Source organism: Eubalaena glacialis, chromosome X (genome assembly GCF_028564815.1).
Source record: "Eubalaena glacialis isolate mEubGla1 chromosome X, mEubGla1.1.hap2.+ XY, whole genome shotgun sequence".
NCBI lineage: Eukaryota > Metazoa > Chordata > Mammalia > Artiodactyla > Balaenidae > Eubalaena > Eubalaena glacialis.
In genome coordinates, this window is record NC_083736.1 from 113314824 (window position 1) to 113332469 (window position 17646).

Sequence of the window (17646 nt, forward strand, 5' to 3'; positions counted from 1 at the left end):
ATACAGAATAGTTTGTACCTCTTAATCCCCTACCCCTATATTGCTCCTCCCCCCTTCTCTCTCCCCACTGGTAATCAATAGTTTGTTCTCTATACCTGTGAGTTTGCTTCTTTTTTAAAATATTCACTAGTTTGTTGTATTTTTTAGATTCTACATATAAGTGATATCATACAGTATTTGCCTTTCTTTGTCTGACTTATTGCACTTAGCATAATACCCTCCAAGTCCATCCATGTTGTTGCAAATGGCAAAATTTCCTTTTTTATGCCTGAGTAGTAGTCCATTGTATATATATACCACATCTTCTTTATCTGTTCATCTGTTGATGGACACTTAGGTTGCTTCCATAGCTTGGCAGTAAATAATACTGCTGTGAACATTGGGGTGCACGTATCTTTCAAATTAGTGTTTTTGTTTTTTTCAGATATATACCCAGGAGTGGGATTGCTGGATCATATGGTAGCTCTATTTTTAGTTTTTTGAGAAACCTCCATATTGTTTTCCACAGTGGCTGCACCAATTTACATTCCCACCAACAGTGTACAAGGGTTCCCTAGGTAGATCTGTCTTTAAAGGAAGAATGAGTTAATCCAATACTCTGGCCCATGGTCCATAGGAAGCTGGTTCATTATAAGTTTCATTATAAACCAGTAACTTGGAATTCTGGGTTGTACGTGAGAGGTAGTGAGCTTGGTTAATAATTAGTGAACTGCCAAGAGACAAAGCTACTCTCTCTGCTGGCAACATCTGATTTCTGAGCATTTAACCTGGATGCTATGGGAGTGCAAAAGTGGAGTATGGCCACAATGATGTATTGTGCTCCAGTTACCATTTCTAGAAGTAAAAGCATCACTTTAATTTGTAAAGGAATTCAGAAAGCTGACTTTCCAAATAAAATGCATATGTTTAGATACTTTTTAATTATTTGTAGCTTGGGTTTAAATTTTAATAGGTGTAACTAATTTTTACTCTAATTTGTTCATTATGGAATAATCCTAAATATATGAATTGTTTGCATGTTCCTTTACCAGGGCCTTTTTTGAAAAAGCTTTTTTGAATTATTTATGGTTTTTCACATTTTAATAAAGTATTTGAAAGCTTTATTTTCCTAATTTGTCTTAAAATATTCCTTTCAAAAATATTCAAAGATAGGTGCTATTAATATACTAAATAAAGCATCAGTGAAGGTCATCTTACTATCTTATTGGACTGAGTCACTGAAAAAGTAAGTGCTTTTCTGATTTTGCTACTGTCAAATTTTCCAGTTGATGTGCCTACCCACTGTCTTCTTTTGCTGGCCTTTTATTCATCAAGTTTTTTGCACTTTTTCTTTCCTGGCATGAGCATCCTTGCTATTTCCCAGTACATAATAGCTTGCACCTTTACAGAAAGGTCATATCCTTGCCATATCTAAAATATTGCCATGTTAATATATACCTGTAAGATGCTGCGTAAAGGTAGAAAAATGCACATATATTTCTAAGTGCACACCTTTCTTCAGAAAAAAAAGTGTGTCAGCAAGCCCACAAGGAACATGACAGTTTATCAAATACTTGTTCATTTTCTCTGAAATTTGTTCTGAAGAGATAAGGTCAGTAGGGAGACAAGCTTAGGTAATTGTCCATTTGGCTGTTACAGGCAGGGAATCTTTGTGGTAGTACATAGGTAGAAGAGGTCTACAAAGGATGCCTCTGATTAAGTCTTCTGGTATAAATCAAGGGCTGGATTTAAGATCTTATTTGTGGTAGAATGGATGGAGAAGTTAAAATGTGAGAACCAGCTTTAAAATCTGTTAAGAATGTTTAGACATCAGCTTATGTTTTATTTGATTCACTTTATTGAGTTCAGAATCCAAAGTCTATTAATAATAAAACCTAGATTTGCCCTTGAGCATTTCAAGGTTACAGATGCCTAGTCTTCCTGTTAGTGGGCTATAAATTCAACTTTGTCGCCTATGTTTGCCCTTGCAGTAAATGGGACACCATAATTTTGCAGTTTGCAGCTCGGGGTGAAGTTAAACTGCCCAGTTTGGACACTTTCATAATTTGGGGTCATTGGCCCAACTTGTAGTAAAAGGCTGAATTTTCATCATTAGGTCATTTGCTTTTTAAATGAATATTTTTATGTGGAAAGAATATAACCTGATCGACTGGAGAGAGACCATCAACATATCAAATGAGACTTGAATTTGCTTTTCGGCTTTGTCACTGATTATGCCAGTGACCTTAGGTAAGTCAGTCTGTTGCTGGTATTGCATTTGCCAAATAGGAACAATTAAGTCTTGCTCACCTCACAGGATTATTGAGATACTAGAATTATATAAATTTACGGTAGTAATATTACTAAATGTTTAAATAGCATTGATATTTAAAGATCTCTAGAAGTGAGGGTGAACAGGGAAGGAACATGGAGAAATCCCTTATCTCCTTTATAATTCTCTCAACGTAGGAGCTCTTGCTTCTTTCTTTTTGTACTGAGGGTGGGATGCATATTTTGAAAAAACAATCTCCTGGTGTTACTAATATCCCCCAACTCCACTCCCCACCCCCGTTGCTTTTTGCTGATTGGTGTGTTGAAACAATCAGGATTGTCTTCTGCTCTGTCAATCTTTTCACTGTATCTCTGTATATATCAGTGAATAAAAAGGCAGCAGGGCATTTTAGAGTGGTGTAAATTCCAGGATTCCAAGCAAGTTTCAGTAACAGGCTGTTTGGACTATAGGTACCCCATTACTATCAAGATGAATTTTGGAAGATCTGTTGGCCAGCCTTCCCAGTGTTACTCGTAAATGTCTTTTTGTGAAAAATAAGTGCCAGTGGCCATTGTAACTGCCCAGGACTTCGGGCCTCAGAAGAGTTGTTGTTTTTTAGTCTTTCCTGATTGCCTCCCCTGCCCCATTCATTCGTTGCCAATGCGTTGGGTTGCCTTGCTCTCCTAGCTCCCTCCCACCCCTGTTTTTCAATTCTTAATTTTCTTTCTGTTGCCGAGAAAGGCATCAGCAGGAGAGAGAACCTTTATGAGTCCTAGCCTAGAGGCATTTAAACTTGAAACAGCTACTCTTTTTTAATTTTATTTTTATTAAATGGTCATTTGTGTCAGAGATCCTATATGTATGAAAAATAAAAGTGAAGAGGCGTCTGCTTAGGATTAGTGCCTTTTTGACTTCTGCACCTATATTTTCAAGGTGATGTGGTTTTATTGCTCCCTGTTAGGGGAGCCACTTTTCAAATCTCAGGTGACCAGACTGACTTGAGAATGCAGTTTGGCGCATGAATAAAATGGGACACAGTGTTCATTTGCAATTTTATTTTTTAAAAATGAAATATTCAAAGTACTTTTTTCTTTCAAATATCGACACATAATGTTTAACTTTAAATATTTACAGCATGTTGTTGTGATGCTCTTGTAGAAAAATGCATGCTTCTGGCCTGAAAGCCAGAGCAAAATGCAAAAGACCATTTAACTGCAGCCAGAGAACATGAACCTGTACAGTATCCAGTCACTTTTCAGCACAGGATTGAGAGCAGGAATACAAAACTGGAACCTATTGTTTCCTAGCAACATGGCTCAGGCCATTATAACACAATTTCCTGTATGATTAGAACCTCTAACTGTTGTTATATAGAAACTGAAAATCTTGGCATACACTGTAAACATCTTTACTTCTCATGAGAAAGTAAGCAGCTAAAAAGAATATTTTTCTGACGTAAAGGCTATACTTCTCTCTTTCACCTTCTTTCTTACTGATGCTTTTGCCAGAAGAATAGTAAAGATTTAGACATTGTCATGAATCATACAAGTAAAATATTTTCAAGGACACAATCTGATATACTAACATTTATTTAAGAGGTTAAAGTCCACCACTAAATCTAAGGAAAGATTTTTTAACTGCAAAACACGTTTCCTTTGACAAATAATGTAAGATGACAACTGCCAAGACAAAATCCACAGCAAGTTTAACTCTAACTATTTTCAGTTACTGTTTAGGAAGTAATTTCTTCTTACACACAGTAGTATATTTGGTCCTTAATAGCTTTCACGTGAAGGACACACTGAAACAGTCACTATTTTGTGGTTGAATTCTTTTTTGTTGTTGTTTGTTATTTTCTGTTTTTTTTCTTGTTTTGTTTTTTTGTTTTTGTTTTTGTTTTTTTGCAGAATAAAGAACCTTACAGAAGGCTGTGGAAGAGCAGTCTGAGATCTGAAGTACTAGTCAGGTCAGCTATGTGTATGTGAGTTCCTCTAAGAACACAAGAACGTTGCATCCAATCTGTAGCCTTCTGTTCTTCCACAAGCTATAATACACTCCAGTCTCTCCAAAAGTTCCTTTCAATACTTGATTACTGTACTTTTGCTTCCATTACCACTGAACTCCATTACAGTTGCCCTTACAGGAATATATCTTTATAAATGCAAAAACTTTGCCCTGACTCTCTTAGGTGCTATTACAGTAGGGCCTGGTCTGGTTAAAAAAATTTTTTAAAAAAGGAAAGAGAGGAAAAAAAGTAGAAACAACATGATAGGATGCTTGAAACTGTGTCAACAGTAATGAAAAAGAACAATCTTACAAAAATTAGAATTAATTGTATACCTCTCTACATAGCACGTGAATTCCAAATTATACATCGTTAAGTTTTCATACATTTGGCTATGTTGTATATATTATATTATATATATAGTCTATATATTATAGATCTTCTAGATAAATTGCCAGTAAAGGACACGCTTATTTTATACATTATTTTGTTGGGTTAAAAATAAAACATATGCCTATTTATATGGTGAGTGTTTTACTAAAAATTAGTATGAATTGGGCTTTATTTCTGTTTCCTTCAGGAATCATGCTTCTAATCAGTAATGATTAGAATGACAACTAAAAATAAATATATTTAAATGTCTGTTCAACTGTGAACTTTTCAGCTCATTTGGATCTCTAGACTGTAGTGCAAGAGTCAAAACAAAATAAAACAAAAAAAGCACAAATAAAATGGGCCTAACTAGGAAAAAGAAACAACCACGGAGTATTCCCTGCCTCCAGCCCAGAATATTCTTCATAGGAGAGCCCAACTGCTGTGCTCTCACTTGAACTTACTTGAATGGTGTGTGGCTGTGTAGTGTCAGCCACCTGTCTTCTGGGTATGAGAAATTCATATATTTCTCTTTAAAATGCTTTTACTTTCATCAAGAAATACAAATGAATTGTTCTTTCATTAATTTAAACTTCAGAACTACAAGTCAATAAAGGCATTCTTTGTATTCACATGAATAGGAAGTGATGTACTCAATATCTCCATGTTCTTATTAAGAAATGCCAAAATGTTTCTCTTAGATTTACTACTCATTAGTGCTACCTTTTGGGGTTTTTTTCTCTTTCCTCCTAAAAAACTTTGGAAGTGGTAAAGAGAACAGTAATAGTTCAAGGCAGTATTAAAACCACAGCTCTAAGTGATAAAAAGTGCATTTTCTGAATATAATACAAATATAACTTTAAAAAACTAAAGGCACAAATTAAATAAATATGTATTTCAAACTAGAAATGCACAGTTCATGGTAATTACTATTAAGTAAAAGCTTCAAATACTTGTTTCTAATGGATATTTAAAGCAGTTTGAAAATGATACATCATCAGTGAATTGCAAAAAAGTAATCGCTTAAAGTATAAGCAAAATAGACTCTAATATTGACATCTTGGATTAGTGATAAAATACATCATCACATTTATGAATGCACTCTTTATATACAGTTCATGTTATTTTTCCATTGATTTAAAAGAACATCAGAGGTTCTAGGAACTTAAGGTCCATTTTTAGGCTGGTGTGGAGGTATTCAAATTTTCAACAAGTTTGTTAGTAATTTTAGATCCTGTCCTGAATAAATACTATACCATTAACACAGGCCTGATTCAGGGGAAAAAAACCCCAATATGAGTTCATCATGAATTCTTTCTCTCTCTTGGAATACATGTGTAATCCCAACCTGAAGGTTTTGAAAAAGAAATGTTTGGATACACCCTCCCCTACTGTCAGCGGGTCCTTGCCTTTCTCTCACTCTACTTTGTGTAGTTAGGAGCCAGACTCTTTAAAAACCTTAATGTGAGCCTGGATTCTGACTTTGCATATTTTCAAAAAAGACTGTCATCACAAAGCAAGGCAATGACCCCCACACTGCATTCAGGTAGTGGCTGGAAAGGATCCAAACTGCAACATTCCATCATAAATTCTCCTTCAGACATAGTGAGTGTCCAGAGCTGGTGATGAAAGTGCTGAAGCTGGCTCAGGAGAATTTTCCACAGGCCACATTGTGCTGTCCTGTATTTTCATTTGTGGTAACTTACAATTGCACAGCAGTTTACAAACTGTCTCTTTGTCACTGGGCACAAAACTCCCAGCTCACCAAGGGGCTTCTTTTACGACAGGATTCATACAGATTGAGAAACTGCAGCTGATATTAACACTAATCCTGATCTTTTTCTGCATTTTAAATGATCGTAGAACAAAATAACCCTTCCTGGAAAATAGCTATTTTTCTAGGCAGGAGAGATGATTAAATCAAAAATAAATGGGCAAAGACAGAGAACTAAAATAACTAACCATATAAATTATCTTAGTAAAAAATAGTCTGCCTCTCTATAATTAGTTGAAATGTTTTAGGTTGGAAAGGGCTCACTTAATTAAATTTCCTGACTATGGCTGGGAGATGTTCAATACAGAATTGCACATTTGAAAGATAAATCTAAGTGGGGTGAAACAATGTGGCAGCAACTTCCCGTGATGTTTAGTTTGGTCTTCCCTTTGGTACTTTCCTTTCACCTTAGTACTATGTCTATTTTTTTTTTTAAAGGTTTTGGCTCTTATGAATTTCTGCAGTAGTAGTGAGTGTAATGTGTCGGCATCCCAGGCATGTATGCCTGTGAAAGCCTATTTTTTTTTTTTGTACCAGAATCACACTTTGTAGTAAATTACCTTTCATGTGCACAAAACCATTGGATTAGTGTATAAATACTGAATCACGAATGTGAAACTATGACCAAAACACACCCTATATATAAATGAGAAATTCCTACCCAGGTTAATAAAAGCTATGTTTTCATGACACCAATACAGCTGGACAATTGTGTACAAAATGTAGTCAACACAAGTTGGGTGGGAGGAGTTACATTGGCCAGCTGCCTTGGTATCATGTACACACGAGCAAATAGTGGCAATCGGATTTGGTGACCACACCCACAGGGAAGCGTGGTAGACAGAACCCAGCCACCACACGCCAAAACACAGCACAACGACATGGCATCTATTTCAACAAGCAAGGAGGAATCATCAGGGACGAAGGGCAAATGGGTCCTGACTCTAGGAGATGGTGGCCGAGGACATTTTACACTTCTTTCAAAGTTTCCTATAACAGATCTGGAACACGTGAAAGAGCTGGCAGTCTTTCGAAATGCAAAGTTCAGATATGATTGCACCACCTTTCAAATGGCCCGCAAGTTCTGCCAAAAGCTGAATATGAAACCACGTGTCACAATAGACATGGAGAACCTCAGGTTCTTTCTTTATATTTGAACATCTGCATGGCTCCACAAATTGAAAGCGGTGCTTGCTGAAAATTTTTTTTTTAGTTGTTTGAGTTCTACTTGTGTTATTTTGAATACTGCCACACAAGAACTAAAAATCTCTGTCATTTCTTAAAGAGTTTAAACAAACAATATTAAAATACCATCTTCCGTCACATTGAAAGGCAGTTGGATATGTTTTTCCTCCATATTTATATATACAGAGTTCTGATCTAGAAAACCAATACAATAAACCATTTTATGTTTTAAAAACAGGCAGTCTTTGGTGACGCAAAGGCAGAGATTTTTTTTGTTACCTCCTGCCTATTTCGCTCTGTCTCATAAAGTGAATATTGTTGGCACTGTCAGAAAGTTCTAAATACTGCTCAACAGACAAAACAAAATACCCATCATAACTTTGTACTCTCCCAGTGCCCAGCAGCTGCTGCTTTTCCCCCTCTGTCCATGCCCGGATACCCTCTTCCCCTTCTTGCAGCCTTCTTTGTTCCTTAGTCCAGGCCTGGGCCACAGCACGCTGTCTGGCGATCTCCAACACGTGATTCTTTTCCTCTTCGACAGTTGTCCCATACCGGATGTTGAAGCACAGAGCCCCGTGCTGGAGCTGGATATCTGCAAACCGTCTAGTCCTCCCATTCAACACCGAAGTCATCTGGGACACAGTGACATTGACACCATTCTCCAGAATGCGCCTGCCCCCAGTGTTACCGATGAGCACCAGGTCTTCCTCCAGAGACCCAAGCTTAATGAAATAGTGCGTGTCCCTCCCCTCTATGGTAAAATGTAGGTTTTCCAGGTAATGAGCATTATTGAGAATGGCAGCCAGCCGCCTGCTATCTTCATTGGCTACTCCTATAATATCGGCTGTTACTATGCCATCCTTGATGGCGAATTTTATACCTTTGCCGAAAACAGAAGGAACAGCAGCAAACCTTGGTTGCTTCCCTCCTTCAAGGCACCGTCCATCATTATATCGGGGAGTCATAGGAAGTTGGTCCAAGGAAATGAAATTCCTGAGCTGTTTCTGGAGCTCACACTGGATACCCAGGATGGTCTAGGAAAGAAGAAAGGCACAGAGCAAAGGCAGCAGACGATTAGACACCTAGCATATGCTTGGTGATTGTAGAAAGCAAAGGCTTGCCAGGTTGCTTCCTTCTCTCTTTAACTTGCTGGTTTGTGATTTAAAAACAAGCCAAATTTGGAATCTCTTCACTAGAGCTTTGGAAAAGACTAACAGGTGACTTGATCACCTGGCATATATTTCTTGATATCTTGGTGAGTTAAGAGTTAAGCATAAGCAAATACGTTCAGACTTGATACCATAGAATCGCAGAGCTAAAAGGCACTTAAGTGGGTCTAGCTCCCCCCAAACAAAGACATTTTATTTTTACCCATTCAACGAACACTGACTAGCTGTTTCTTATTGGATGTAGAGTAATACATTAGCCACAGTGAGGTATAAGAGACGGTATAAGGCATCATTCTTGCTTTCAAGTAGCTTATGACCTTATAAATCACAAGGGCAAATCAGCAAGTCCATGGATCTTTTTATGTGGATTAAAAAAAAAAACCTTTTTACTATGGCAGATTTCAAACATACTAAGAAATAAAGAGAAGAGAATAATGAACCTCCAAGTATCCATTACAAAGCATCAGAAATTTTCAACATTTTGTTAAACTTTTTTCAGGACGTTTAATTACAAAAAGCATTTACATGTTATATGTATTTACAAAAAGGGATAAGCCTATAGTACTTATTTAGAATTTCCTTTCCGTTATAATTTTTATACTTGAATTTCAAGCCCTCTCACCCAAGTTTCAGTTTTATTTTGTTAAAGCCATTTTTTTTTTTTTTTGGCAAACACAGATATTCCTCTTTCTTTCAACTGAAAGATAAAGTTCTTTCTTGTTTTCATTTGTACCTCACTAAGTGATGGAATTATCTGCTGAACCTTGAATGTTTTGGTATTCCTATTTTTCCAGAGACTTTCTCTCTGTAATATTTATTATTTTGCTTCATTACTCTTGTATACTTTTTCTTTATCAGAATAATTTTTTTTTTTTTTGGCTGCACCATGAGGCATGCAAGATCCTAGTTCCCCAACCAGGGATTGAACCTGTGCCCCGTGCAATGGAAGCTCGGAGTCTTAACCACCGGACCGCCAGGGAAGTCCCATTTATCAGAATAATTTAATTTTTTATTCCCATGCTCTTAATGCACTATGCCCTGAATTATTTTGCAGTTGGAGATCTGATGTTTTAGGTCTCTTAGTGAACAATTTTCTCTATATAGAATCCATAATTGCTCTTTTTTTTTAAAGATTTTTTTTGATGTGGACCATTTTTAAAGTCTTTATTAAATTTGTTACAATACTGCTTCTGTTTTATGTTTTGGTTTTTTGACCGTGAAGCATGTGGGAATCTTAGCTCCCCCACCAGGGATCGAACCCACACCCCCTGCATTGGAAGGCAAAGTCTTAACCACTGGACCGCCAGGGAAGTCCCCCTCCATAATTGCCCTTGGTAGCCCATTTTAGAATTGTTAAAGTTCAGTTCCACTTTCTTCTTCTGCAGCAGTCATCAAGTCACACGTTAGTCTTTTCTTTTCCCAAAGCTCCAATTCCCTGATCCTTTCCTCATGGAAGCTTTTTTCTACCTCCTCATTAATCATGGACATTTAAGTGAATATTCAAGAAGACTCAAACATAAGTAAGCAAATATATGTTTCATGGTGTTGGATGCTCTTCTGTTTTTTCAGCGAAATAGAGATGGTAAAACATGTACTAACCTTTCCAGGATCCCACTCTTGAGTTTTTGTCTGAAGCTGTAGAAGCTCATAAGTTAATTCCAAATTTTCCAATTCTGGTTTGGGAAATCCAGGTAGTACATTGTGTAGTTGGAAACCAAATAGCTCCAACCAACTTCCAATGTCTGTGAGACACAAATTTAAAAGAAAAAAAGATTTTAAAGCCCATACTTTACAACTTTTGTGGAAAGCTTGAAAGATGCCTGTCCTGCCTTCGATATGTTTAGCCAATGGTAAGTTAGGGATAAACTCCCCCTTATGTCACCCACTCCAAAACATATGATCCTTTCCCCAGGGAAACCTTTTGATTCATGGATAATCACAGAGATCGGCTCAGTTTACTGTGTGGAAATTCTCAATGTGGTAGTGGTAATAAGGCCACACAAACTGTGATATTAGATTTACTTGATGCAACAGAATCCTGATTTTTCGTCTATGAAATTATTTGTAGAAACTTTTAAGAGTGAAAACTACAAAAAGAAAGCTTAAAAGGAAAGAGAAAATGTACTGGGATGCAAAAGCATCATGTTTTATGCCAACATACACAGTTCTGCTCACTCTAGAAGACTAAGGAAGAGAGTGACTGCACAATAACTTGTGGGCTAGCTGGCAGGAAGAGGAAGCATATTTACAAAGGCATTGAGATTATGTGATAAACGAGTTTTCTCTTTACCTTAGCATAAAGTGTTACACCGTTTAAATACCTGTGGTATACTTTGCAACATCTTGAATTTTGCCAACTGGATAGTTATTTTCAAAAGAGTAGAGGTTGAATGGTTTAGGAAGGAGGTTCAACTGTTTCCATATGTGATGATTAGGCGTCGTCCATCTACCAGCAACAACATCATAGTCTCTTTGCCCCAGGTGCACTAATTTAGTAAGGAAATCATAGAGTCCTCCATGAAAACCAATGATGACCTGAAAGTCAGGGTAAGTGTCATGATAGATATCTCCATAAGGCGTGTACAGTATCTCTTTTATCACCTGACCTCGACTGCTGAACACGGCTAGCGGGGTTCCTGTATTATCACAGGCTACGTAATATTCTTCACCACTGCTTAGCTCCATGGCAATAAGGTGACCTTGGAGATCATAATACAGGGATGTAATCTCTGAGCTCGTGTGGTTGTACAAATGAGTAACTCTTATGGGGTTGGCAAGGTCTGCATAAAAGAACTGGAGGTGCTGTCCTAGGCTGGACTTACTGGCGACACGTCGCCCAAGCCCGTCGTAGTAATACTGCACAGTCCAGCCAGAAGCCTTATTGTAGGCTTTCTGCAGCAGACCATTAGAATTATATTCGAATATGTCATTTCCCCTCTGCCTCAGAAAGCCATCTTCATCCATTTTATACTGAATTTCTCCTAGTCTGGTGATGCGATCTCGGAGGTCATATCGGAGAGGAGTAAGACGAGCACTATTCCCGTGGCTTAAGAGGTTGATGTTGCCATTCAGATCATAACTATAACGCCACTGGGTTTTATCATTTACAGAAACAGTTTGAAGTTGCCCATCAGCATCGTATTCATAGAAATATCTTGTTATATTGGCATCTACTCCTACTCTGATATCACATATTACCATTCGGCCCATATTATCGTATTGAATAGTCATCCAGTAGGCAATTGCCTTTAGGATTTCATACTGGACTTCAATGACTTGTCCATTGGCGCTGAAGATCTTGGTGTGCTTCATCACTGTAGTAGTTATGACCTGATTTAAATCGTAATTAATTACACTGAATTTTCCAAACTGCTCTGTTCTACCAGAGACATCGACATATCGGTACAGATCTATGGGCAAAGGGGTTTCATTTATCACAGCTTGCATGCTGGTGACGCGGAAGTTGTTGTAGCTGTAGTCAAACCGAGCATTCACAAGGCCTTCTTCACTGAATCTGAAAATCTGGCGCCCAATAAGAGGTCCTGAAGGGATCAAAATAAAAATAATGAGAACAAAGCTAGGCGCTCAATATTGAACAATCAGAAAATTCTAGTGTTCTTTTCTTTAGTATATATGCTTTTACATTCAAAATAAAATATTAGAGAGTGACCTCTGATATCTAATGCCTGGGCATCTCATCTCATAGATATATATATATTCTCATAGTTGTGGTCACCAAATATGAAAAAATTTTAAATACTGTATATTATAGTTATAGAATAATTTAACTATAGGAACTTTAGAAGTAATAACCCATCCAGTAGTTGAGGTGATGAAACTGATACTATAAAACATGCTTTTTAAAAAATAATTACTGACAAAAATACTTTCAGTTTATTTAACCTGTGCTACAAAGTCAGAGAGTCAGGTTTTGACCAATTCCAGCATTCAAGTAACTGGATTTGGGCATTTTATAAACCGAAAGGATGAAATATAATCAAAAGTTGTGACTTTTAAAGACATGTTGCCATCAACTGAGGCTTATAGAGGTTACATAGGGCTTGAGTTAGTTTCAGTGAGACTCATATCTTGCAGCTGCATCTTTGGGAAGATTTGGTGGTGAGTAGGGACCTGTACACAGTTAGACTAGGTACCTAGAACTCAACTTTCTTGAGAGCTGAGACATAGAAAGAGAAATGTACTGTATGTTTTTAAGGAATCAGCTTTCATGTCACTTATGTTTTTCATTTTCAATGGAAGATAATTTGATAATGCAAGTGAAATTTGGTTGTATTGAATGTCTATAGGTTAATGCTTATATCTCAGACGGTAGCCAGCAAAAATTTCATAAGACTGATGTGGTTGTATACATCACCACCCTTTCACAACAAACCTGTTTGCCTGTATCTGATTGTGCAAATGAAGCCATCGTGCATCAGGTGTATTGTCTTAATCACTCCAGAAGACTCTTCATATGTTAATGTGACCTGGGTGGTATCATAAAGAATCTCGGACAGCCTTGCTTGCTTGGTGTACTTGTATAAAACTCTGCGCCCTGTCCCCAGCTGCAGGGTCTGTAGTAGTCGGCCATCTCGACTATAGTCTTGGATAAAAGAAGTGCTACTGTCTGGTGGGGAGTAGATGTTCCGGTAGTAGCCCACTGAAAGCATGGTTTGTAAACTGTGGCGCACCATACTAGGCATGGTGACTGAGAGCAGACAATCCGATTGGTCATACTCAAAGATATAACGCCGCTGGCTATGTAAGAGAAGCATCACAGACTGAAACGAGACAAAGGCACGACAGCATAATAGTACCATTGGAGTTCAGGAGATTAAAGAAAATACACATTCATCCCTTCAACACAAATTTATGGAGCACTTACTGTGTGCCAGGCACTGTGGTGGACCCTAGTGGATACAGTAGTGGGCAATAATGTGTCTATCCTAAACTTACAGTTTAATGGAAGAGAAAGACAACCAGACAATTATAATATAGTGTGAAATGTGTTATGACAGAGGAAGTACAGGGCGCTTATGGGAAGCGGAGGAAGAGCAGCTAACTCAGACTGAAGAGGTCAAGAAAGGCGTCCTGGAGACTGGGACATCTGAGTTGAGACCTAAAGGGTGACTAGGGGTTGGCCAGATGAAGGCAGGGAGGTGGGTGGAGCAGGATGGGGAGAGTATTCCTGACACAGGGCATAGCATTGTGAGGGTCAGGATAAGAAAGAGAACATGGCTTTTTCAGGGAATGAGCGGAATTTTGTGTGGCCAGAGTATGGGTGTGTTGGAAGGGGTGGGTGAATGGCAAGAGATGAGGCCAGGCAGGTAGGCTGGATCTAGATCACACTGGGCTTTCTAAGCCACGCTAAGGAGTTTGGACTTTAACCTGCTGGCAACAAGGAAAACACTGAAAGCAAATCGAAGGACAGGGCAATCCAGTAGGTATTCCAGAAAGGTTACTATTGCTTCAATGTGGAGGTGGATTGGAGGGAGGTAAATGGGGGGCAGGGCATGCCACATATTAAGTATTAGTCACCAAAAAATACTTACTGACTTTATAGAGTACATGTCTTTCTGAAAAGTTGTATATAAAATATTACTATTACAGTAGTCCCCTCCTTATCTGCAGTTTTGCTTTCTGAGTTACCCACAGTCAACTGCTGTCTGAAAATATTAAATGGAAAGTTCCAGAAATAAACAATTCATAAGTTTTAAATTGCACGCTGTTCTGAGTAGTCTGATGAAATCTCACGCTGTCCTTCCCAGGATGTGGATCGTCCCTTTGTTCAGTGTATCCACGCTGTATATGCTACCCGCCCGATAGTACAGGAAATATCAGTATATATAGGGTTCCATACTATCCACAGTTTCAGGCATCCACTGGGGGCCTTGGAACGTATCCCCTGCAGGTAAGGGGGGACTACTGTATTGCTCTGCAATTCATGTTTTAAACTATATTAGGGAAACATGCCATTAAAAGTGAAGAATTCTCTGGTTATGCAAGCCCTCCCCCCCAAACTGATCTGTATTTCAGAAACAGTTATTTGTTGAGGTATAACGCCTTGCACGTTATGGGTGTTTCATTGATATTGGTTTATCTTATTTTAATTTTAAATATAGACATAAAAAGAACACTATTTTAGGGAGAACTCAAACCCTATTTCTAATTGAAAAGCATTTAAATCTCATCTTTTAATAAAAATAAAAATTGTTCACCCCTGGAAATTCTGATATATCTCCCTAAGGGAGCTTTTACCCCTCCTTTCTTGAGAATTGGCTTATCAAGCAAAAAGATTTAGTTGAGCTTTATTTTCTGAAGTTTCTGTTATGAAAAAGACACAATAGGTATCTTTTCATTTTCTAAATATAAATTACACAGTCATGAATATGAATTACATAAGCATATATAATGTACTTTAAAATCTTCTAAGTATGAAATTATACTCTAATATTGAACATGCTTCTTGAAACTGCATGTCATCCCTGCTCGTCTGAGAACTGATATGGAATCGCATGTCAGTACTGTGAAGTCAAAGTCAGCACTTATTTGCTTGTTCGCTTATCCTTTCTTTCTTTTCCACCAAGTACTCTGCCTGGGGATACAGAGCTGTGTGGAAATCCTATCACCTCATCACCTGTGGACACTCTGCAGCTCCAGAAAAATCTGCTGAACAGAAGGCTGGAGACTTGGAACTCCTGCGTGGGCACGAGGACACAAAGGGACCACCGAGTCCTTGACCAAGGCAGAACTCAACAGAACCTGGGAGGAAATTGGTGGGAAATGCCTTTGCATCACCTCTATGCTGAAAGCCAGATTTCTCAGCTACTTTCCACTCTCTTCTGTCAATTTGCCATGAACAAATGACATCTGTCACCTGCGATGTGGGCCAGGGACAATCACCATACGGCTCGCACACATTATCTAGTACCAGCCTGCCTGGGCCAGGCCGTTTCCAGTCGCTGTACCAGCCTTGCCAAACATTTATAGCACATCGCCATTGTGTTCTCTCCCTGCTCTCATCCTCTGCGCTGCAGTAAACCACTGCCTGACCCTGTTCCTGGGTGGAGCTGATGCTGCGCTGTCTCGAAAGCTCCCTGGTCTGTTTTAAAGCTTCCTGCCAATGGCAAGAATGTGGATGATGTGATTAGAAATCTCATGAATGTAACCGTTGCGTTGCCAGAATAGCATTTAGCTCTCACTTGCCTGCTTTTTCACTTTGGGTGGGCATTATTATCAGCTTGTTCAAAAACAATACTTATGAGTCCATCCAATGCCCATAGTGCAGCTATACGGTAAAAGGCCATTTCTTATTAGTTGAAACAATGGAGTGGGAGACTTTGTATTTTTTAAAAATTGATTGTGAGATCCAAAAAGACTGTGACATCATTGTAAAGAAGAAAACAAGAACAATCATGGCTGTATACTCATTTGAACACGAGTAGAAATGAGAAATGGCAGAAATTTGAAAAATTAAAGCATTTGAATGACCACCAGATGGCAGTCTGGGGCCACCTGGAAGCACAAGCCAAAGGCTGCATTCTCTCCCTCGAGGCAGCCTTTGAAAATTTCAGCCCCAAAGAGGCAATTTTGTGTAAATGTATCAGACTAAAGCATCTTATTAAATGATTATAAAATATATTTAAATGTATTTTAAAATGAAGTTCTTAAGAACGATTTTAGGAAACGGAAAGATGTAAATGTAAATTTACTGTGATACAAAATTTTAGCCCCACAAGTCTTCAAAATATAATTAACTCAGGGAAGGCTCATAAATCAAGATAGAGAATTAATGACCGCACAGAGAAAATTTAAGAAACAATAATTGATTTTTTTTTAATAGAGATGAGATCATTTAAGCCACCGCAGCTATTAGCCAAATAATTATTTTTCTCCTAATGGCTACAAACCATTGTGCATGAAAATGATACGAGTAATTTTTACTTACTCTAGAGGAAGTCAAACAATTTTTACAAAATTTCTGCACATTAAGGTGAAATATCTGCTGTTTGATTTTTAATATATCATGGTATAGGGATGGCAAGCAAATTTACAGAGGTACTACCAGAAGTATTTTGAGGTATAAAAAGAGACTCATATTTTTAAAGTTTGAGAATTCTTACTTCAAAATATGCTACTAGAGCCAGCCTCTTTGTCTTGCTCTGCCCCAGACATAGTGAAGGAATGTTCCAGCGAAGGCCATGTTAAAGAGAGGACTTAGAAAGAGCACGGGGAGGCACAGAACCCTCATCACCTCACTGGGAAAGTTACATGTTAACTGGATTTTGGTAAATTGAATATTCTTTACCTTTTCCTTCTAGAATCACAATTTCAAAGTTGCTTTAATTTCCTTCCTTTTTTCCTTCCTTCCGTTCTTTCCTGTTTTAATTTACCTTCAAGTAGCAGTAAGTGCCAGCCTTTAAGTTCTTCGACTTATATAAATACTAGAATAAATACTAGAATGCACGATTTAAGTGGAAAGGAATTAACTTCTATTGAATGACTAGATGTGCTGGGTGCTTTATATTGTTATTTCATTTAATCGCTGCTTCTATTCAGTGAATTAATTATTATCACTGGTAATAATAATGTTAATAAAATCAATCTCGTGATAGATGATTTTTGGAAAGTAAAGAACCATTCCATAATTATGTGTTTTGTAGGTTCTGAGTTTTGCATAATAGCATTGCTTAAGTCAGGGGCTATCTTGTAATTAGAGAACAAATTAAATGTGAAATCAAGAAAGGGAGAAAAGTCAACTAAAAGGCACAGGCGATTTGGCTGTCTCACTGGTCAGTTAACTAGTCTTTGGAAGTCACTGGGGCTTTTCTCCATACATTATTTTGTGACAATAAGGTCTTATTTCTGTCTACTGCAGACACTGACAGTC

At 37.8% G+C, this 17646-nt stretch overlaps 1 protein-coding gene across 3 annotated transcripts in view; it reads right to left on the reverse strand.

Annotated features, from left to right (window-relative positions):
• Positions 1–7862: 7862 nt before the first annotated feature.
• TENM1 (teneurin transmembrane protein 1) overlaps positions 7863–17646 on the reverse strand; it is a 563665-nt gene continuing 553881 nt past the window's right edge. For all 3 annotated transcript variants that reach the window (XM_061179128.1, XM_061179127.1, XM_061179126.1), the window contains 4 exons: positions 13150–13537; positions 11078–12298; positions 10356–10498; positions 7863–8621 (listed from right to left, as the gene is read on the reverse strand). In XM_061179128.1, coding sequence (XP_061035111.1) covers positions 7863–8621; positions 10356–10498; positions 11078–12298; positions 13150–13537 — 2511 coding nt within the window. The remainder of the gene's footprint in view (positions 8622–10355; positions 10499–11077; positions 12299–13149; positions 13538–17646) is intronic.